This window comes from Megascapheus bottae, chromosome 4, assembly GCF_031878675.1.
Source record: "Megascapheus bottae isolate mThoBot1 chromosome 4, mThoBot2.hap1, whole genome shotgun sequence".
NCBI lineage: Eukaryota > Metazoa > Chordata > Mammalia > Rodentia > Geomyidae > Megascapheus > Megascapheus bottae.
In genome coordinates, this window is record NC_143512.1 from 46,282,492 (window position 1) to 46,299,508 (window position 17,017).

Below are 17,017 nucleotides of genomic sequence, written 5' to 3' on the forward strand. Positions count from 1 at the left end.
GGCTTATACCTGTAATCCTAGCCACTCAGGAAGGTGAGGTCTGAGGATCAAGCTTCAAAGCCTAGCCAGGCAGAACGTCTTTGTGGCTCTTATTTCCAATTAACTACCAAAAAGTTGGAAGTGGAGCTGTGGTTCAAGTGGTAGAACACCACCTTGAGAGAAAAAGCTAAGAGACAGCACCCAGCATCTGAGTGCAAGACCTAGTACCAGAAATGTCTTACATTTTTTTCTAAAATAATTCATAGTGTAAAGGGCACATTCTGAAGTTGCTGAGCACCAGAGTTTCTCCTCCCATCCTCTTCTGCTTCTGCATTCAGGAGGGCTACACTGTGGTTGTGGAGCTGACTGGGAAGTTGGTGCTTTCACTTGAACAAGGCTCTTTTTGATATTTCTGTGGACAAATGTCTGTTTCTTTCAGTCTGCATGTATAGTGGTTAGGCCAAACGAATGCTCTTGTGAGTATTGTCACTTATAGGAGAAAAGGAGTGATTGGGATGTTGAAACAGAAATCCCAAATGTTGCCATTACTCTCTGGATTTTATGCTGACAGAGCTTCTGCAAGGAATCAGTTCTCTGACAAGCTTGGCACTTGGCACTTCAGAAGTTACAATCATGTTGGTCAGCTGGATATAAGTGGCCTATGTCTGTAATCCTAGTTACTCTGAGATCTGAAGATTGGGGATTCAAAGCTAGCCTGGCCCAAAGGGTCCTTGATACTCCATCTCCAACTTGACAAAATGCCAGGCTGTAGGCATGGCACAAGTGGTAGATTGCTATGAAGCAAGCAAATGGAGTGAGAGAGAAATTTCTGAACTCAAGCCTCAGTAACAAGGCACACACATTAAAAAATAATGTTACCATTGGAAGTGTTTGTGCTACTCACAAAGATAAGTAGCTTGCCCTCCCTAGCCCTATTCCACAGCTGATATCAAGATTTGGGGCCACAGCTGTAGGTAAAGGAAAGAAGAATTTGTTCATCATTCTTCCAGCATATGCTAAGTGGGAGGCAGAAATCAATTTGGTCCTAGTTCTCTCAGAACTCATAGCCAGTTGACCAAAATGGATTCATTTATACACTCTGACTTCCTTTTGTGTAGCTGGAGAGGCTGCTACCTCTAGGGTGGGGGTGGGGGGAGCATTTGTGAGACAGGTTGAGCAAGGGGAGAGCGCTAGGCCTGCTTTCCAGCAATGCTCAATGTAGCCAGTGATCTAAGCTAGGAGTGCACTTGGCTGAGGAGAGTTTAACCTGAGAGTTAGGACAAGGCAGCCTTAGTGGGGGGGTGGATTAATGTAATGAGGATTTTTCCCCCCCAATCTCTTTTGCCCTCTTTCTGGGGAAGGGATTTGATGGCACTGCCAAAGGGCAATTACAGGTGAATACAGAACGTCCTGTAATTGGGGTGGTGGTGGTAAGCTTTTGCATTGCTTAGGTCTAGATTCTGGTCTCCTATTGCAAAAGGGGATGGTAAAACTTGTACATAGATCTCAGATCCTTTTAAAGGCAAATCTACTTCTTAATGAGGCATTGACATTAATCTTACAGCTACTTAACCTGGATTTAAAAACCTTATGTTTGCTGATGCTGTGTCACTAGTGAACATAATTATTGGAGATTATCTCACGTTCCATTATAGTTTGGCAATAAAAGAAAACATGTTTATCAAGTTGGGTAAGTCTGATTTAGAGAGGTAATCCTACCTCCTGGGTGGGCCTTGGCAAGATTAATAGTCATTTCCAATGGAATAGCTAGAGTTACGGTTACCATTATCTGCTGCAAGTTGCTATAGTAACAGGTGGGTGATTTGATTGCTCTGTGCAGTTGGTGGTACAGTGGGTTAGTGTAAAAGGATCCTATCAATTTGGCAGAAACACTCTTGCAACAATTTAATTAAACTCCACTAGAATAAGTGCTGAAGATGTCGTTCTGCTTGGCACTAAAATAAGTGAAGACATGGCTTCTCAACCTGCATATCTGCATAAAATAAAATAATTTTAGAAGAAAGATTCCATCAATTTGAAAGTTACTTTATTAAAAAAATTCTAACTTGGGAGTTTGGCCTAGTGGTAGAGTGCTTGCCTAGCATGCATGAAGACCCGGGTTCAATTCTTTGGTACCACATACATAGAAAAAAAAGCTGGAAGTGGTGCTGTGGCTCAAGTGGTAGAGCTCTAGCATTGAGAAAATCCAAGGACAGTACTTAGTTCCTGAGTTTGAGCCCAGAACTGGCAAAAACAAAATCTTGGGACCTGGAGTTTGGCTTAGTGGTCAAGTGCTTGCCTAGCATGCATGAAGACTGGTGTTGAGTTCCTCGGTACCACATATGTAGAAAAGCTGGAAGTGGTATTGTGGCTCAAGTGGTAGGGTGATATCCTTGAGAAAAGCTCAAGGACAGTGCTCAGACCTTGAGTTCTGGACTGGCAAAAAAAAAAAATCGAGCTTAGAGCCTTGAGATAGGGTCCCATTTTTTGAATGGACCACAGTCTTTCTAATTATGTTTCCTCTTGTAGCTAGGATGACCTGTACATATCACCATGCCTAGCTTTCTCTGGTGAGATGTCGTCTTGTGAACCATTTTACCTGGGCTAGCCTGGAACTGTGCTCCTCCTGCTCTCAGCTGTCTGTGTAGATGGATGACAAGTGTGTGTCACCACCTCTAGCTATTGGTTGTGACAGGGTCTTTGTGAACTTTTGTCTTGGCTAGCTTTGAGCTGGGATCTAGTACCCCCAGCTTGAAAGCTATTTTAAATGAATTTTAGTTCTTGTGAAAACGGATCTATCTTAGTATAATTAGTCACGTTTATTTAAAAGTAAATAAATCACAGTAGGCTAGAAGGAAATAATGTAAGCCCGCCAAAGTGCAAGATCAGTCACTATCCTTTGGGGTGGTGGAGAGTGAAAAGGATGGTGGATTGAACTATCCGCTGAAGTGGAACTCTTGGTGTCAACATGTCCCCTGATACCGCAAACTGGATTGCAGAGGGTGTGATCTTTACAACTGAAAATCTAGAATAAAATGTATGCTATTCAGACTGAATGCTTTCTGTATTGAAGTCTTAAGAAATTCAATATGTTGATCATTTAATAGCTTATAGTCTGTAGTGGCTTTAAAAAGAATAGCTTGTAATGGGAAAAATAAAAATGTATGATATGACCCTCTGAATGTGAGGCAGATGACTGTTCACACTTGGGCTCTTGCTATGATCTGTAGCAAGTTTGATTTTTCTTCTCCACTTCTCCTCCCAGTGAGAGTACGGGAGTTTCCAAAGAGAACAAACTGCTGCTGTTCACTTATAATATGTCAAACACCGCTGCGAAGTGCTCAGGAAATTTCCTCTAGATAGAGAACAAGATGAGAAAGTTTGCTGTAACCTTGTACCTGACCTGGGTTTTGGAGCTTAGAATCAGGAATTTGGAGCTTAGAATCCTGAAGAGTGAAGTTGGCTAGTTTTGACACCCACCTCCCTGGCAATGTCCTTATACAAATGTTACTTGGCTGCCACCTGGAGGCCGCTGTGGGATGTGTGCCACAGGCTGGCAGGGAGGCCTGGATTACAAACTGCCGGTGTTGGGTATCAGCTAGTTATGTTGAAACATGTTGGGTATAACTCCACAAAATTGAGGTTATTATTTCTTAGTAATTTTTCTTATCATGGAAAATAATACGCATTATTAATTCTGATATACTATTGCAAAGTGAAAATGTAGTATTACTTGCTTGATGGAAGACAAATTCAGTTATTATTAAGCAGATTGATTGCTAGTACTTGGGCTTTAAATTAGTGCTCCTGGCTGGCATTCTACTATTTTAGCCATGCCTCTAGTCTTGCATTGCGTGAGGATAATTTGAAATGGAGTGTCACAGACTTTCCTGGCTAACTTTGAACCGATATTCTCCAGGTCCCAGTTTCATGAGTAGCTAAGATGATAGCCACCAATCACTAGTATGTGGCTAAACAGAATTTTTAAAAAATATATGTGGCTTTTTTGCTCCATCTTTGTCAGCTTTATTAGAATTTGTCATGGGGAGCAATATAACTGAAACTCTTATGGCTTTTCCAAAAGCAGAAATAGGACAAGACTTCTGGTGCTAAGAAGAACATGAAGAAATGTGTTTGGAGCGCTGAGGCATCTATACCTGACATTAGGATGCAGTAGGATATGTCTTGTTGATGCTCTTTCAGAAAGAACTTCTGGAGTCAGTCAGGGCAGGACTGTGGGGAATGGGAAGCTAAGACTTCACAAAAGAATCCAGGGGTAGGTGCGGTGGCTCACACCTGTAATCCTAGCTACTCAGGAGGCTGAGATCTGAGGATCAAGGTTCAAAGGCAGCCCAGGGACAAAAGGACCTGAGACTCTTATCTTCAGTTAATCTCTAAAAAATGGGAAGTGGGGCTCGGCTCAAGGCTAGGAGGGTAGCCTTGAGCTGAAGAGCTCAGGGACAGTGCCCAGGCCCAGGGGTAGGGCGATAGCCTTGAGCTGAAGAGCTCAGGGACAGTGCCCAGGCCAAGTTCAAGCTCCATGACAGCCCCCCCACACAAAAGAATCCAGGGTGCCATAATGTTGTGTGTTCATACCACTGTGTCCAGGATAGTTTTTATTGAGAGGGGGCATCCTGTATGCCAGAGCTCTTCACCACTCAAGGCTCAACCTGGCTGGGTGGTGCTGGGGGGGGGGCTCTACTTTCAGTAAAGCAGAACCTCTATTATAATCAGTTATGCTCTTTGGAAATTCTGAAATCTGTGGTATGTAAGGAAATAGATGCACGGGACTTCCTCAGATGAGTTTGAACCACAGTCTCTCAATCTGTGGTACTTTGGAGAACCCACAGTGAGAAGCCTTCCTTAGCAATCCGCATTTATTCCTTTACTGGTCCTTCTTTCTCACTAGGATTTCCTGTGATATTTCCTAAGCTTGTTTGCATCTTGGTTCACACAAATACTCCAAAGGTGGGTGCTCAAGTGATCAGAGCTCTGTTCTGTGGCAAGTTTAATTTTTCAGAAGCAGCATCTAAAAACTTAGTTAGCTCTATGAAGACAATTGAGGATAACTTGTTTATACTATCATATATTTTCTCTTCCCTTCTCTTCCTTCTTTTGCAAAAAAATTAAATTAGTAGGTGCTAATGAGAATTATTCCTTTTGCAGAGACGAATTCAGTAGCTGACAGATCACCACCTGAAGGGGAGGAGGCAAAGGTAATGATTCTCCTGCTTTCTTCTCTGCATGTCGACCCAGAGTTGCAGGCAAAAAAAAAAAGCATAAAGAAGAGAAAAATAAGCAGGGATGCTTCCCTAGTCCCTTCAGAATGATTTGAAATCCTGTTTCTTTTTTTTCTTTCTCTTTCTCTCTCTCTCCTTCCTTCCTCCATCCCTCCCTCCCTCCCTCTCTCCCTCTCTTTTTCTTTCTCTCTTTTCTTTCTTTCCCCCTCCCTCCTTCTCTCCCTCCTCTCTCTCTCTCTTTCTCTCTCCCTCCCTCCCTCCCTCCCTCCTCCCTCTCCTTTTGCTGGCTCTGAGGTTTGAACTCTGGACCTGTATCTTGTCCTTGAGCTCCTTTTGCTCAAGGCTCAAACTCAACCACTTGAGCCACAGCACCACTACTGGCTTTTTCTGTGATTTAATTGGAGATAAGCGTCTAAAAAACTTTCCTGTTTGGGTTGGTTGTGAACTATGATCCTCAGATTTCAGCTTCCTGAGTAGCTAGGCTGATAGGTATGAGCCACTTGTGTGTGGCTTCTAGTTTCTTTTTATCAGATTCTCAACCTCTATACTTTAAGTAGATAACTAGACCAACTAGCTGTCTTTCTGAGCTGTAAATGCAGGCTGAGTGCATGAAATTCACCAAAGTAGATTTGTACTTGCAATTTAATATCTATGGACATTGGCCAATAGTGCATATTACCTGTGGGCAGCTGACACATTTCAGCCAGAGCCAGATCTTATTTTTAGCTCTTAACTAGTAATAATTATACACAAGCCTAGTTTGCTGTTCACATGATGTGATGTATGTAAATGTTTTTACTGTGTTTTTCAACGTTGATTTTCTGATTTATAAAAATAAACTAACATTAGTGTAGTACAGGTATTCTTTAAAAATATATATCTGCCTTAATCTTTTTCAGTGTGTTGAGAGCCTGGTTGTTCAACTGAATGAATATAAAGACCAGGACAGCCAAGATTTAGGTATGTTCCATAATATTGCCTTTACTATACCACTGTCAGGAATATATAGTAGCCAAGAAGAAAATCACTTTAATAAAAGTCTGTTCCTTCTGGAAACTTTGGTTACTTCTTGAAACCCAGCCAGATGGGTTTTCCTTACAGTACAAATCATAATACTATGACTTCCGGGATTAGATTCCATCTCTAAGCTAGAATCCAAACAAAATAATAGTAGCCTTTCCTGAGCAGTTTCACTTTGTCAGCTCTGGCTTGGTCATGGTCATGATTCCCTTGTTGTGCCAAAGAGGTGAGCATTGCCATTTCAAGGTCATTGCTGAGACCCCAGGGGAGAGGACGCAGTGGAATGGAAACTGGCCTTCTAGTCCCCATGCTTCCCAGGATCTTGCAATGATATAAGGATGTCTCTGTTGAGCTGAGCACCTTCATCTAAACCTCTGCCTTAAGAGACCAGATATTTGGTGGGGGGTGGAGATCTTCTTTGGGTAGTTTTTTTGTTTTGTTTTGTTTTTCTGGAGAAGATATGAGCTTCCTCAGTGAGATGGAGGCAATTCCTGTCATGGGTCTGGGCTATCCCTAGGCTAGGGATATCCCTTGGGATAGGCTTATTCCTTGGGATATTTAGAGGTTAGTTAGAGGTGAGTAGTTGATGAAGCTGTTGAGGGTTGAGGACGTGAGTGAGGCTCTAGCAGATGCCTTGCTTGAAGATGGTCTTTGAAGACCTCTGGGGCTGCTCCATGGGATACAGATGTATACAAACCTTCCCAGCTTCTTTCAGGTTCTGTGAAGCTGAAGAATGCTCAAATATCTGGAAAGTACATGTAAGAAGTACAATCTTAGCAGCTGTGAGAGTGAGGAGAGGGCAGGGTGGCCAAGTAGTCAGGCTGATGTGAGGCCAGGGTGAGTTGAATGGTTAAATTGGTTTACCTGAAGAACCAATACCAATATGAACCAGCTCATCATGGACTCAATGAACGCTGGGCATTGTGATTGGTACATTTGTAAGTCACATGACTGAGAAGTTGAAAAGTCCTATAGCATAGAGCAGGCAGGAAAGAAGCACTGCAAAGTTGGTTGTCTCTGTTGCTCAGAAACTGGCCCCAAGCCAAACTTGATTTTCTCCACACTGCTCCCATTTGTGTTGCTGAAATTGGAACAGAGCCTTAGATTGCATGAGCTCTGAGCACACCTCTACAAAGCTGCTATATAAGGCAAGAATCACGACTGACTTCCAAAGAGAGCCAAGAAGAAGGAGAATGGACAGCAGACTGTTGTATGCATATCTATTTCTCTGTCTGTCTGTCTGTCTGTCTGTCTGTCTGTCTGTCTGTTTGTCTGTCTCTGTCTCTGTCTCTGTTTCTCTCTCTCTCTCTCTCTCTCTCTCTCTCTCTCTCTCTCTCTCTCTCTCACACACACACACACACACACACACACACACACACACACACACACACACACACAGGATGCCTGGCCTACAAATTGCCTCATGTTCCCAGGAATGTTAGCTTTGAAGCAAGTTTACCAAGACAAATTGCTGAAGGGAGGAGACTAGCTGTTGAAAGTATTACACAGGATTATGTTAATTTGTTTTTTTTTAAACATAACAAAAACCTCACTCCAATCTCCAAACTGGTGAACTTGTTGGGGGAGAAGATTTTTGCTATTGAAACTGCAGTAGCCCAACCTAATCTGCCTAATCTGAGTGATTTGTCAGTGTGTGTGTGTGTGTGTGTGTGTGTGTGTGTGTGTGTGTGTGTATAAGAGAAGAGAGAGAGAGAGACAGAGACAGAGACAGAGAGATACAGAGAGAGACAGACAGAGACAGAGACAGAGACAGAGAAATCTAAGGGAAGCCTCGAGGGAAGAAGCATATGGGACTTTAAGCCAGTGATTTATGAAATAGGCTATGGATGAGCTTTTCTGGTGCCAACATTGGCTTTGTTCTGCATTTAAAGCAGAACACCAACAACATCTCCTGACTGCTTGCAAAGAAAATGGAAATTGATTTTACAGGAACCCTCTGAGATCGAGAATGGACCAATAGGCAGTGAGCAGTAACCAGATGGTACACTAAGCAGGGCGTGGGAAGTGGCTCTCCCCAGAGGCCACTTAAAAACTCCCATTTTTATAAAGACTTGTATTTGGTCCAATCTCTGAAAGAACTCTTGATAAAACATGTGCAGATACTCTTTGCTGGTTTGTGTAATTCACAATTGTGTGGTACCAGTCCAGTGTAGCTTCATAAACTGGGTTCGTGCTGCTCCAGTAGAACTTTCTGTATGTGTGTCCAGAACTGTAGCCAACAGCCACCTGTGTCTGCTGAGCGTGGGATGTGTAGCCACTGTGACTAAAGAAGCCAATGATTAAATGGTTAACTTAATTATTTAATTCAATGATGATACCAGGCACAGCAGGACAGAACAAGTGTCCTATGCCTTCTTACTGACCCATCAGAGCATCAGGAATCCCACTGGCCCATTTACATGCTCCACATGTCTGTTGAATGTAGGAATAACATGGTGTGTAGGGAAATGCTGGTGATGCCAGAACCTCTGTAGTAAGTAGTAGATAGGAAAATTGCCTTTATGCTGAGTCCAGGAGTGGTGGCTGTGTTCTCTGAAGATGTTTATAAGGAAGAAGACAAGGGCACGCCTTTGGAAGTGATGGGAGAGAAGAAGTACCTGAAATGATGTGGGCCAGTACTTAAGGTAAAAAGGAAGAAAGGAATCTATTTGGCTCAAGTCCATATTTCTTTTTTTCATATATTTTTATTGTAATTAATAGAAGGGTTACGTTATATTCACCAGATAGAAGGTGCATTACTTCACATACATCGATACCCTTTCTCATGTCTTGGTCCCCATTTCCCTCCCCCCGCCCCCGCCCTCATCCCTCATCTTGTTTTTCCCCCTTCCCTCTCCCATTTCAAGTAACCAAAAAAACATATATACAGTATATCAGATAACAAGATAAAATACTGTAACAATATGAGATAACCAAGGGACAGCAAAAGAGATGAGAGATAACATAGTATATTAAGGACAACAATCACTCATTATATGGCTTTTGTTTCTATATCCTGGAGGTCCTTTCATTTATTGTCATCCTATATGGCCTTATATATCTAAGTTTTGCTCTATTGTAAATCTCTGCTAGGAGAGCTCAAGGTTTCTACTGATTATGACAAATGAGGGAAACCATTGAGCCTATGTTCCTTTGAGTCTGGCTTACTTCACTTAATATGTTTTTTTCTAAGTATTTCCATTTCCTTACACATGGGGCAATGTCGTTCTTTCTGACAGCAGCATAGAATTCCATTGTGTATAAATACCACATCTTGTTGATCCACTCATCAACTGAGGGACTTCTGGGTTGATTCCATATCTTTGCTATGGTAAATAGTGCTGCAATGAACATCGTTGTGCTAGTGGATTTAGTGTGTCCTTCTTTCTGGACGGTTGAGTAAATGCCAAATAGTGGAATTGCTGGGTCATAGGGGAGCTCTATGTTTAGTCTTTTGAGGAACTGCCACACTACTTTCCATAGTGGTTGAATGAGTTTGCACTCCCACCAACAGTGTAGTAGTGATCCCTCCTGGCCATATCCCCTCCAGCATCTGTTGTTATTAGATTTCTTGATCCTGGCCATTCTAACTGGAGTGAAGTGGAATCTTAGAGTTGTTTTGATTTGCATTTCTTTTATGACCAGAGATGTTGAGCATTTCTTCATGTGTCTATAGGCCTTTTTTTTTTCTTCTTCAGAGAAGACTCTCTTTAAGTCTTTGGCCCATTTTTTAATGGGATGGTTGTTACTTTGTAGATTAGTTTTGGAGTGATTCAATTTTTTGAGCTGTTGATATATTTTAGATATGAGGCCTTTGTCTGTTTTATGGTTAGTGAAGATCTTCTCCCATTCTGTAGGCTTTCTAGTTAATTTACTAGCTATGTCCTTTGCCATACAGAAGCTCTGCAGTTTAATGCAGTCCCATTTATCCAGCCTTTCTTTGATTTGTTGTGATTCTTGGTCCTTATTAAGAAAGGACCAAGGAAGACCTAGTGTATTTCCCATTCCTTCTTGTCAAGTTTTCAGTGTGTCTGCTTTTACCTCCAGGTCTTTGATGCATTTGGAGTTAATTCTAGTGCAGGGTGACAGAGACAGATCCAACTTTAGTTTTCTGCAGGTACTTAACCAGTTCTGCCAGCACCACTTGTTGAAGAGGCTGTCTTTCTTCCATTCTATTCTTTTGGCTCCCTTGTCAAAGATTAGGTCTGTGGTTTAATATCTAGATCCTCAGTTCTATTCCCTTGGTCTTCAGGCCTGTTCTTGTGCCAGTAGCAAGCTGTTTTGATTATTATAGCTCTGTAATAGAGTCTAAAGTTTGGTATTGAAATTCCTCCTGCACTGTTCTTTCTGCTGAGAATTGTTTTTGCTATACAGGATCTTTTATTATTCTCTATGAAATTTGGATGCCTCTTCTATTTCTTTAAAGAATGTCAAGTCCATATTTCTGAATGTAATTAAGAACTATGATTGAGCCGATGCCAGTGAGTGATACCTGTAATCCTAGCCTCTTAGGAGGAGGAAATGTGGAGGATCCAAATATCTATTAGACTTTGTCTCCAAAATAACCTGAAAAAAGCAGGGCTAAAGTTATGGCTCAAGTATTAGAGTGCCTGCTGAGCAAGCAAGCACAGAGCCCAGAATTCAAGCCATGATATTACCAAAGATGAGGCAGGCAGGCAGGCATGCAGGCAGGCAAGCTGGCCGGCAGACAGAGACAGACAGAGAGAGACAGACAGAGACAGAGAGACATTTATGATTATTTGCATGGAAAGAGGAAGGCTTGATGAAATTGACATGACATGCACAATCTATGTGAGCTTTATGCTTTAACTTTTTCCAAAGGGAGGATAGCAGGGAGTTGGTGTAGATACTGTGGTGGGGTAGAGGAAGAAGTGGAACTAGCCTGGCTCTGTTGTCTTTGCTCACAGAGTCTTGACAGCCCAGAGCTATGGCATGAAGCACCACTATGTCTCCAATTGAAGGGAAGTGAGCTTGGCACAAGTGTCAGAGAAGATTTTAAGCATAGCATCTTGATAAACAAACCTTTGCAGGAAAACAAAAATGTAGTCTTTCCTAATTACAGGAGTGATAAATACTTTTACAGTAGAAATATGACAAATTACAAAATTACAAAAACATCTGATAGTTCTACCCAAAGACAATTACTATTAAATTTGACTCTTTTGTCTGCCACTGCTTTTTTTCTCTCATAATTGTGATCATGTAAAGAATAGAATTTATATTCTTTTTAAAATTTCTTTTTATTGTAATTAATAGAGGGGTTACAGTTATATTTGCCAGAAAGAGAGAGTTCAACTCCACTTAGGTTTGTATCAATCAGATCAGTCCTCTTTCAGTTTTGTTTTTCTTTTGTCAGTCCTGGGTTTGAGGTCAGGGCCTGAACATTGTCCCTGGACTTTCTCAAGGCTAGAGCTCTATCACTTGAGCAACAGCACAACTTCTGGCTTTTTTCTATGTATGTGATACTGAGAAATTGAACCGGGTCTTTGTGCATGCTAGGCAAGCCCTGTACCATTGGGCCAAACTCACGACCCCTTATTTTTCTTTTCTCTTCCCCCCTCCCTCTCTCCTTCTCCCTCTCCCTGTTTGTCCCCCTCTCCCACCCCACCCCTCTCCCACCCCTTCTCCCTTTTGCCAGGCCTGGGGCTTAAACTCAGGGCCTGAGTATTATCCTTGGGCTTTCTCAGGGCTAGCACTCTACCACTTGAGCCACAGTATCATTTCCAGCTTTTTCTGTGTATATAGTACTGAGGAATCGAAACCAGGACTTCATGCATGCTAGGCAAGCATTCTACCTTTAGACCACACTCCTGGCCCTAAGATAACCCCTCTTTAAAAACATGTAATGTTGATTTTATTACCTGGCTTGGTCAGCACATAGGTGGGCTCACATTGCAGTTTTTCTCTAGGGGTTTGAATCATTCCATTGGTGGTCATAGTTCCCTACTTCTAGGTAGTATGAGGAAACAAAAGCCTCTTGAAGGGTGTTGGGATAGGCGAGATGGGTACTAGAGAGACACATGAGCCAAAGTTGGACTTGGAAGGAAAGACTCGATAAAACAAGACAATGCAACAACACAGAGAGACCAACTGGAAAAGCAGGAAGCAGAGCAGAAACCAACAGCAGGACCCTAGGTTGGGATTATTCAACCCGGGAGGCAGAGACTTTCGTGACCACAGGGAAGAAAGAAAGGCCAATGTGGAAGGTCTAGGAGAAACATCAGTGAAGGGAAACAGGTAAAAAGTGATGAGAGGATCCAAAGGAATAGCCTTTGTAAAGCTAAACATTGGGACTCATAGCCTAAAATATGTTTTCAAGATCTCCAGGAATAGAATCCTGGCAAAGGTCCAGGCCTTAAAGCCGAGGACTAGCTGGGTGGAAGCAATGTAGCCAATAGAGCTTGTTTGGCAAACAACCAGCTAAGTAGAACTAATTAGGTTGTTTTCCCATTTCTCCTTAAGTTAATGTAAAAGTTTGGAAACTAATGCTACAGGAGTATGAATGCTTATAATATAACACTTTTAAGTCACCTGTGTTAGCTTTGAGATGATTCCAAACAAGATCTTTGACATGGAAACTCTAAGAGACAGGGCCCTGGCCAATGCGTGTGGAAGCTGCCCCTATTTAATGGCACATGCATATCTATATGGAAATATCAGGAATTTACTTGAAACCTGACCAGAAAGGAAAAAGGGGAGTGAGAGGAAAACCTTAACATAGAGCTCTAGCCTTCTGAAAAGTAAGTTTTCAAGCCTAAAGCTTTGGGAAATTCAAATTCTCTCTCTCTCTCTCTCTCTCTCTCTCTCTCTCTCTCTCTCTCTCTCTCTCTCTCTCTCTCTCTCTCTCTTTCTCACTCTTTCTCTTCTTCTCCCTCTTCTTTTCCCTCTCCCTCTTCTTTTTCCTTTCCCCCTCTCCCTCCCTTTCCCCCTCTTTGGCTCTTTTTCTCTGACCAAGGTTACAGAAGCTTCCATGGATTCTTTTCCTTTTTGGGTGGGGGAGAGCAGGGAATATCTCTATCACAAGTGAAAATTTGGAATGATTTTGTGTGAGTGTGACTGTGTGTGTGTGTGACTGTGTGTGTGTGTGTGTGTGTGTGTGTGTGTGTGTGTGTGTGTGGAACCAACCCAGAAGTCCCTCAGTTGATGAGTGGATCAACAAAATGTGGTATTTATACATAATGGAATTCTATATATATACATATGTATATATATATATATGATATAAAGGGTACCTTAATAAAAAGCAGTGACAACAGGGGATAAACCACAGGAAAAAAATGAAAGAAAAAAAATAACTGAAAACAACATACTAAAAAATAAAGCAAGGATGAACAAGTATAACAGTGATATGCACAAGACAATATGTTGGAAATGTACTCTACAACTTGGGAGGGGTTCGGGGTAGGAAAGTGAAAGAAAAACATGGGAAAGGATAACAATGTTCAAGAAGTAACATACCTACTACCTTACAAATGTAACTGCAACCTCTCTGTACATCACTCTGATAATAAAATTTAAAAAAATTCTATCATATAAGTGAATCAACAAGTTGTGGTATTTGTACACAATGGAATTCTATGCTGCTGTCAGAAAAAATGACATCGCCCCATTTGTTAGGAAATGGAAAGTCTTAGAAAAAAACATATTAAGTGAAGTAAGCCAGACTCAAAGGAACATAGGCTCAATGGTTTCCCTCATTTGTCATAATCAGTAGAAACCTTGGGCTCTACTAGCAGAGATCTGCAATAGAGCAAAACCTTGATACATAAGGCCATATAGTATGAAGCTAATTGAAAAGACCTCCAGGATATTGAAACAAAAGCCACATAATGAATGATTGTTGTCCTTAATGTACTATGTTATCTTTCATCTCTTTTGCTGTCCCTTGGTTATCTCATATTGTTACAGCATCTTACTTTGTTATCTGATATATTGGATTTATTTGTATTTGGTTATTTGAAATTGGATAGGGAAGGGGGGAAAACCAAGATGGGGGGGTGGAGGGGAGGGTAATGGGGACCAAAACATGTGAAAGGGTAACAATATATGTGAATTAATGCACCTTCTATCTGGCAAATATCATGTAACCCTTTTATTAATTACAATAAAAAAATTTAAAAAAAATTCTATCATAAAAAACCAAAAAATCTCCCAAGAAAACAACCTCTTGTTTCTATTTCTTAGAGTTCATTTCCATTAGCATTATTTTATATGGCCATATGTACATTAGCTATTGAGCTATTGTGATCCTCTGCTAGAACTATCCTAGACTTATTCTAGTTATTACAAATGAGAGAAATCATGGAGCCTGTGTTTCCTTGGGTCTGGCTTACTTCCATTAATGTGATTCTTTTTTAAGTTAAGAGACCAGGAATAAAGAAAAACTTCAAGAAGACAATTGAGATTGAAAAGTATTTTTTTTTATAAATTTAGACTCAAATATTTTCTTTCCTGCACATCAATGAAATCTTCTTGGGGTTGCTGAGGTTTGAGAAATTGTTTTGGGGAGGAAAATTGCTGACTTATTGGAATTTTGCGGTGTGCTAGAAACTCAGGGTGGTTCCTTTATCACGAGTATTCTTCCTTTCACATTACTACATTCGGGAACATTTACTTTGTGGAATGTGAAAGATACATTTAAAGAAATGAGGCCAGTCTTATGGAAGAGAAAATGACAACTTTGATCCTATAAAGGAAAAACTGCATGAAGAAACTAAAGTTTTGTTGGATGCCATAAAATTTGTCTGGTATAATCATGGGTCTGATGTTCTGCTTATTGTTTTCCCAAAGATCAAAACAACTAAACACAACTCCAACTCGAGCTGGGCACTGGTGCTCATGCCTATAATCCTAGTTATTAGGAGACTAAGATCCGAGGATTGTAGTTTGAAGCCAGATGATTTTATAGTTTGAGTAATAATCTAATACTACTAATAATCAAATACTAGTTTGCTATCAAAGCATCCATGCTTGAGTAGTTAGAAACTCTTTTAGTTGGCTCCTGTATCCTAAATGTCTTCATTGGTTCATTGGGGTGTGAATCTGTTTGTGTGTGTGTGTGTGTGTGTGTGTGTGTGTGTGTGTGTGTGTGTGTGTGTGTGTTTAGGGCAATGAAAGTATTCTTTATTATTTGTTCATTGAAGATATGTGACAGCTTTTATTTGTCAAAATCCATAGAACTCTAGCACAATAGAGTAAAGCTCAATGTAGAAAATTTTTGAGTTCAGTTGAATGAATGATCTCAATATGTAATGAAAAATTTGACAGATCATTAGCCACATTAAAATGTATAAATGAACTTGTTAAAGATAATTATTTTAGAGGATGAGGAGGAACACAACCAAGTAATTTTGGAGATGAGTGTAGTTTGTAAAGATAAATCTTAAATAATGTTCAGAAAAACTGATCTGTAGTGAATAAAAGTGTTTTCCTCAACTGTTATGGCTAGGGTTTTCATTGTTTGGCTAAGAGTTAAAGATAAGCGGGAAGAAGGATAGAATAATCAATGTAGTAATATTGTTGAACAAGGCCATTTGTCTGCTGTGTAGTATGCTAGTCACAGAAGTGACAAGTTTGAACAGACTTTGTTTGTGAGAAGTTGCATGTGACAATATGACAGTCTTGTAGTTCAGATCTGCCTCTCCAAGAACAGGATTTAGGGGTATTTATGCATAGAGAAACAGGGGTGCTCAGAAGCACAAGAAAAGGTGGCCTGAGGTGCTTGTGGAGTCACAGTTTGTCTCTCCATAGAACACAGCCCTCAGTTACATTAACATGATCTGACGGCAGCATTGTTCAGGACTTTGATGTTATGGATGGTCACCAACTCTTGTGCAGGTCCAAAGGAAGAGTCAGTAGTTTCAATGGGCCTGAGTGCTCTCTGAGTTCTTGAAAAGCAGCTTGGCAACCACTACCATTCAGACCACTGTGTCAGAGGTGTTACCATCTTAACTTCTAAACTTGATGATAAAAGGAAGCAGTTGAAAGCCAGTAGGACGTTTTCAGGTTTTCCCTTGGTTCCAGTACTATTTTAGAATGATACATCAGTATGTACTAAAGGTTAATTAATATAGACAATAGAAATAGAAAATAGAAAAATTTGAGGTATTTGTGCAGGGTAAGATATGCACATGTTTTCTTGTTGCCATTATAGAGTTCTTTCAAGGAAAAACATCCCATTTATTAAAAGGCAAGCCCACCCTTCCTTAAAACCATGATTATTCATCCATTTTATAGGAATTTTAGGTTCAGAACTATGAAACAATGGAGTTGAAAGTGTAGAGTTATAAATCAACTGTTTCAACTTTTAGCTAATATGGTACCCCGTGGCTAGTTTGTCTGTAAATTGTGTTTATTTTTAACTTACTTTTATGTGAAGTTACTTATATATGAAAATGTACAGACCATTAGTTTGAACTTTAAAATTGATAGACTTTAAAACTAAAATTGATAAAACTACACAAATGCATCTAGGATATGTAAGCAAATTATAGAAAGATTGTAGAAAATTGGGTTTGGAACAGGACCAAGCAAAACCTAAAGTATAATTTAAGATGGTGCTGTTTGGGCTGAGAGTTTGGCCTAGTGGTAGAGTGCTTGCCTAGCATGCACAAAGACCCGGGTTCAATTCTTTGGTACCACATACATAGAAAAAGCCAGAAGTGGTTCTGTGGCTCAAATGGTAGAGCTCTAGCCTTGAGAAAGTCCAAGGACAGTACTCAGGCCCTGAGTTCAAGCCCAGGATTGACAAAAAAAAA

At 40.7% G+C, this 17,017-nt stretch overlaps 1 protein-coding gene across 1 annotated transcript in view; it reads left to right on the forward strand.

The window, feature by feature from the left end:
• Nucleotides 1-17,017, forward strand: part of Arhgef28 (Rho guanine nucleotide exchange factor 28) — a 265,542-nt gene that overhangs the window by 129,340 nt on the left and 119,185 nt on the right. Inside the window, exons 8-9 of the mRNA XM_090331824.1 lie at nt 5,146-5,195; nt 6,119-6,179. Of these exons, the coding sequence (XP_090187950.1) occupies nt 5,146-5,195; nt 6,119-6,179 (111 nt within the window). The remainder of the gene's footprint in view (nt 1-5,145; nt 5,196-6,118; nt 6,180-17,017) is intronic.